The following is a 6206-nucleotide window of genomic DNA, read 5'->3' on the forward strand; positions in this document are numbered from 1 at the left end:
TGTAATACAGAAAAGCATTACAGCGTTATGGGCAATATGGTAGGGGAGGAATGGGGTCCTGTGGAATCAAAAAGTTAGTAGGCCAACAGAAGTTATTGGACAGGCGGATAAATATGTCAATGAATGGGTACAGGCGCAGGTGGGGAGAAAGAGAAGGGAGGGGAGAGATATGAGTAGTAGTACACATACTGTTGAAAGTGTTGTTTATCTGGATGAGAATGATGAGATATGAGTGGAGAGGAGAGGAGGCGAAGGGAGACGATATTTTTTACTAACGTTTGTTCTCTTGCAGGTACATCGAGCGGGGTAAATAATGAGCAGCATATTAACACGAATCAAGAACCATACAGCCGAACCGATGAAGGCCCAGCTCAAGGGTACAACGCAGAACATAGTGGCGGAAGTACGGGCCGCGAACAACAGGAAAATGCAGGGTGCGAGGCTGCCGAACTCCAGCAGAATCGGAACTGCAGCAGAATACGCAGCAGCGACGAAAATAGCAGCAGCTCCTTGATTGGCGTCGACGCGGTGGATCAGAATCAACCCTATCAAAACATGCGGAACTCGGAGGATCAGCGAAGCCGGTCCTCAACAGCTCTTGAACGGCCAAATCACATGTCAAATGGGCCTTTGAGTAGAGTTGTACATATAAGACAATGAGAACAGCAACATTCGGGACAGATCTGGCAACCTCCACCGATAGGATACATAAAATGCAACATTGACGCAGCTATGTTCGAAGGTGAAGAAACTATCAGTGCAGGGGGGGTACTAAGAGATTGCACAGGTACGTTTCTTTACGGATACTCAATGCATATGTCAGGAATCGTCTCGGCAAAAATGGCTGAGGCGATTGCACTGAAAGAGAGTATCAGTTGGATTTTAACACTTGGTTATAGAGATGTTATATTCGAATCAGACGCAAAAGTGGTTGTTGACTCAGTAAACACCAATTAAACGGATCTAACGGAATATGGTCAAGTGATAAGTAATGTTAGGGAATTAATTTCAAATCACCCTAGGTATCGGGTGAAATTTGTTTCAAGGTTAGCGAACCGTGCAGCTCATGCTCTGGCACGTAATGCGCGTTCCTATGCTAATTCTTTTTTGCATAGATTTAGTCCTGTATTCATCCGAGACATCCTATTTCAAGATGGCTCGGCTATTCATCAATAAAGTGGTTATTTCCTCTTCAAAAAAAATTCAGTACTTATTTTTTCAGAACTTAATTTTCAGTTTTATCAAACGACACCTTAGTCTCATAAATTAAAATATTTAATTTAAGATTTAAAATTGAATATTATCAACTAAAATTATTAACTCCGTCTCTGATTACAATTCTTATATCCCTAAGTTCTACAATAAGTTTTTCCAAAGCAAATTAGGTCATTTTCATTCGGCCATTCAAACACCTTCAATAAATGTAGCCTCAATTTGGGTCCTTAGTCACGGACTCATTTTGAGCTTAAATTCACTACAAAACCCATCTACTAGGTTTTCCTTCACACCCATTTGTCTTGTGGCAAGAAACATAAACCAATCAAGGGTCAAATTGACCCTTAAAATTGGGAGCCATAATCAATTTAGATTAAACCAAAATTTAAGTATATTTTAAAATTGGTATTTGTCAAATTAACCTAAATAAAAACAATTTCAACACCTGAAAATTTGTCAAATTTGAATTAATTTGCCGGATATTGCCAACTTCAAAATTCTATCGATTTCTTGGAAGTGGCATCGAAAGGTAGGTTGTCACACCACGCTAGTGCATATGAATTCCATGAGCCATCATGGTTATTGTTTTCTTGTATGATTGGAAACGGTGAGGGTGAAGAGGTAGTATAGAGAGATTTGATTTGGAAAATAATGAAGAGTGACAAAGATAACAAGAAAACGATACTCCGGAAAGTAATACACCCAAAAAAACCAAGATGAGCATTATATGTAATTAGATTCTGCTTCTCAATAATATAAAACACAATAACACCCAAATTCTATTTACAAGAGACTAACGACGTCAAGCTATGTTTTTACAATATGCCTGGTGAGGCTAAAACATAGCTCAAACACACTAATGACATGAGTTGAGAGGAAACAGATATACACGTTATCGATGTTACGTTACTGTTAATTCCAGCTACAGCTACAGCAGAAAGATCAGAATGCTGTACAGAGATTGTTAAGCTTAATATTAGAGAAACATTCTTGGCGGATAAGGCTGGTGCCAACACACAATCTGCTTCTCCTTCTCCTTGGTTCAGATATTCTGACACGTGAAATCGCCTTTGCAAGGACATCCGTCAAGTCACAATCTCGCTCATCCAACCTTACTCTTGAATCACCAGACTCCTCCACACCTACTGCGGCTGTTAGTTTTCGGGAAGTCAATGATACATGATTTCTAAACTTTGATTTGGACGTAAGCCCCTTCAAAGTTGGCTCTGTATAGAACAATATCCATGGGTGCCCTGCAAAAGTGCATATCGCATTAGATGACACAGTAACAGGATTCATACGAAATACGAAACAAAAATTGAATTTGGTTATGTAAAACAAACTTACGCAGTATTTCATCAGCAGTTAATCTTGCTGAAACATCTCTTGTAAGCATGCGCAATACTAGATCCTTTGCAGGTTGAGATACTGACTCCCATATTCCACTCTGAAAATCGAGTTCAGCATTCTTAATCGCCTCGGATACTGCACCCAAAGAATCACCTTGAAAGGGAAGAACCCCAACCAAGAGGGCATGGAGCAGGACACCAGCACTCCAAATATCAACTTGATCAGAGTAATCACCCAATAAAATTTCTGGGGCAACGTAGGCAGGACTTCCAGCCAAACCTGTTATTTTCTGACCTGCAAGAAAGAAACAAGAGAAGACTACATCAGCAATTAACAAATTTCTAGGCATATAATTAAGTGTGAATGGAGAAATTGAAAAAAAATATATAATTCACATATGCATAAAGGAAAACTTGGTGAGGATGTCATTATGGGATTGAACTGAATAAAATGGACAAGTGCATTTTGCCACCAATCTTCGTGTTCCATAAACAAGAAAGAAAAAGTAAAAAACAAAGATAACCATCTTACAGAAAGTTCTGCCATGGGCTGTGCTACCATTTTATAGAATTTCGTAGGAAACAAATGTCAGAAATCTTATGCAGAAGAAAACCAAATGTAACATCCTGGACCAGTCCTATATGATGATTCAATATCACACAGACAAACAATAAAAACAACAGCTACTCCATAAAATTAAGTTATACTGATTTGTTTTGATGCTGAAGGAGATAAAATTAAGTTATACCTCGTCAAAACCTTTCACAAAAAGCCCAAAAATAGCAAATATACATAATTCAAGAGTATGCATAACCATATCTATGATTAGCAATTAACATAATATTAAGATAATGATAATTACCATTTTTAATTCTGACAGATAGGCCAAAATCTGCAAGCTTCAATTTCCCTGATGCTGTAAGTAGGATATTCTCGGGCTTTATGTCCCTGTGGACAACACCCATTTCTTGGCAATATTTGATGAGTAAAATCAACTCTCTTATGATATTAGCAGCGCGATGCTCTGAGTATTGCCCTTCCCTTGCCATCTGGTGAAGCAACTGCCCTCCAGAACAAAGCTCCATAACCAGATAATAAAATTTTGCATCCTCATAAACAGCCTTCAAGGTTACAATGCCTGGATGACCAGAGAGGTGCTGCATTATCTCCACTTCTTGATGCACAAGAAGATCCGCTCCATTGCCTTTGGGCAATAATTTGCATGCACACTCTACCCCAGTGACTTTATCTCTACATAATACCACAGATCCAAATTTCCCCTGGCCTATTGAAGCACCCAAATCATAATGTTGCTCAATCTTTTGCTTGCGTCCCAATTGAGTCACCACATCAATACACCCAGATTTTCTCTTAAGACCCCTACATGGTGGATCCACAGAGGAATTTTCTCTCAATCTTTTGCTTTCATTTTTCTTCCTTAGAACCATGTTCACAGATTGGCAAAGGAATCCTGAAATTGTCCAGAAACACAAATGATCAGTACAAGAGAACTAGAGGTTAAACAAAACAAAACAATCAGATAGTGAGTTAATAAACAAATGAAATCATAAAATAGGAGCAACTAAGCTCTTTCTTGGAACAATGCATACTGATAATTCAAAGACTTGAGACATTAAATTAATTGATTCCGATTGGCAAACAAAAAGTTAAAAGTAACGCGTTTTGTTCCAGCACAGTACAACATAAAATAGAGCAAGCACTACAACGGTACCTAGAAACAAATAAGCTTAGGACTCCCCTTTACCGAATCTAAACGCAAACAATCAAAAATTCATAAAAGAAGTAATTAGACTAAAGCAATCTGAAATTCCAGCATTAGCTTACGATTAACAGGAATACGAAATAACTAAATATTCTACTCAACAGAGGTAAAAAAGAGAGGAATTAACAGACATAATCGAGCTTGTTAGATTTTTCCAAAATTTGTCGAGAAATAAACAGAGGCCAGAACCAAACCCACAAAAATAAGGAAATTGAAGAGAATGTGAGGAAGAATGAGCGACATACCTTAATCAGGTGAATGAGAAAGAGATGGGGATTGGAAACTTTTAATTTAAGGAGGATTGAAGAAGAAGGGTTTGCTAGAAAATTGTTAAAGCAATTTCAATTTCAATTTCAAGAGGTTTTTGAAGCAGAGAGAAACCCAACGACTGACTGAGGGGATCTCGCGCGTTCCTTATAAACTGACTAGACTAAGTGGGACCCACATTTCAAACCAGCACTAGACTAGATTAGATTACTGCCTATACTCACGTTACGTAAGGATAATTAATTATTGATCAATTAGAGATTTAAAATGGTCAACCTTACCAAAATAAAATGGTCAAACTTATATTTGTTTTAAATACAAAACTGTTATTTTTTAAAAATATATATATATAATCGTTACCACAGTGAGAGGTCGGTTACCAAAATTAATATAAAAAAATATCCAATAAAACGTTTACAATAAGTCATTATTCCAATAATCTTCTATAGATGGATTTGTTGTGAAAACAGTAAAACAAAATATCAATATTTTTCGATTTTAATTAATATTTTAATCAAATTGAATTAGCTCATACAATTCTTATAGGAAACGGCTACACTTCCACACCTAAGCACGTGAATCTCACCAAAATAATTATAAATAATTTTTAAAAGATAAATTTCTATGTAAATTTCCTTATTTTTAATCTCTGTGAGTATATAAAACACAAAATAATTTACAGACTTTATTTTCTCGAACCGAAACCATAAAAACTTTAGGTTGAATCATGTAAATTTCCTCTTCTAAGTCTCCATTTAAAAATGTTGTTTTCATATCCATTTGATGTATACTAAGACCATGCAAGCAAGCAACAACAATTAAAGTTCTAATTGTTGCAATTTTAGTGATAGGGGAGTAAGTGTCAAAATAATCAAAACCATTTTTTTTTTAATAAAACCCTTTTAGGTATATCAACCAATTCCCAAATGTTATTATTCAAAATTAACTCAAGTTCGATATTAATGGCCTCTTTCCAAAAAAAATTGCATCAACTGACCTCATTGCCTCCTCATAAGATCTAGGACCATCTTCCAAAGTAAAGACATAGACAAAATCATCATCAATCAACAATGGTTCAGTTAAGAAAGCAATAATAAAGTCAATACCGAAATTGTTATCCTTTCGAGCCTTTTTGCTTCTCATAGGCTCCAAAACAGAATCACCGTTAGTTAAAGGAGAAGAAATAGATAAGATAGTAGCAATGCTAGAAGATGGAATGTCATTATTACAATAAGAGGATTAAGAGTGTTAGGGTCATATTCTCCACTCCTATCACTCCTAAGTCTCTTAATTTTCATGTCTAGTTTTTTTTTCTACATCAACTTTATATTTGAGGAACATTTCCTCGGCTTCATCCTTTGACTTGGGAAGATAAATCATAGTGAAACAGGAATAGTCATCTACAAAAGTAATATAATACTTTTTTTTCACCTTTCTCTCTTGATTTTTAAAATCTCCCAAGTCATTATGAATAAGTTCTAATACTTCAGATTGTTTAGCTATTGGTTTGAAGGGATTATTTGCAAATTTGGTTTCAACAAATACATTGCATTTTGAAAGCTCATTTTTTGAAAAAAAAAAAAAAAGAATC

The 6206-nt window shown here is 36.0% G+C and overlaps 1 protein-coding gene across 1 annotated transcript; it reads right to left on the bottom strand.

Annotated features, from left to right (window-relative positions):
- Window positions 1-1932: 1932 nt before the first annotated feature.
- LOC136225552 (serine/threonine-protein kinase PEPKR2-like) lies at window positions 1933-4730 on the bottom strand. Its single transcript, XM_066013610.1, has 4 exons — window positions 4594-4730; window positions 3428-4036; window positions 2563-2859; window positions 1933-2468 (listed from the first exon to the last, which is right to left on the bottom strand). The coding sequence occupies exons 2-4, from the start codon at window positions 4011-4013 to the stop codon at window positions 2158-2160; spliced, it is 1194 nt and encodes a 397-aa protein (XP_065869682.1). The 5' UTR covers window positions 4014-4036; window positions 4594-4730; the 3' UTR covers window positions 1933-2157.
- Window positions 4731-6206: the final 1476 nt, after the last annotated feature.

This window comes from Euphorbia lathyris, chromosome 4 (genome assembly GCF_963576675.1).
Source record: "Euphorbia lathyris chromosome 4, ddEupLath1.1, whole genome shotgun sequence".
NCBI lineage: Eukaryota > Viridiplantae > Streptophyta > Magnoliopsida > Malpighiales > Euphorbiaceae > Euphorbia > Euphorbia lathyris.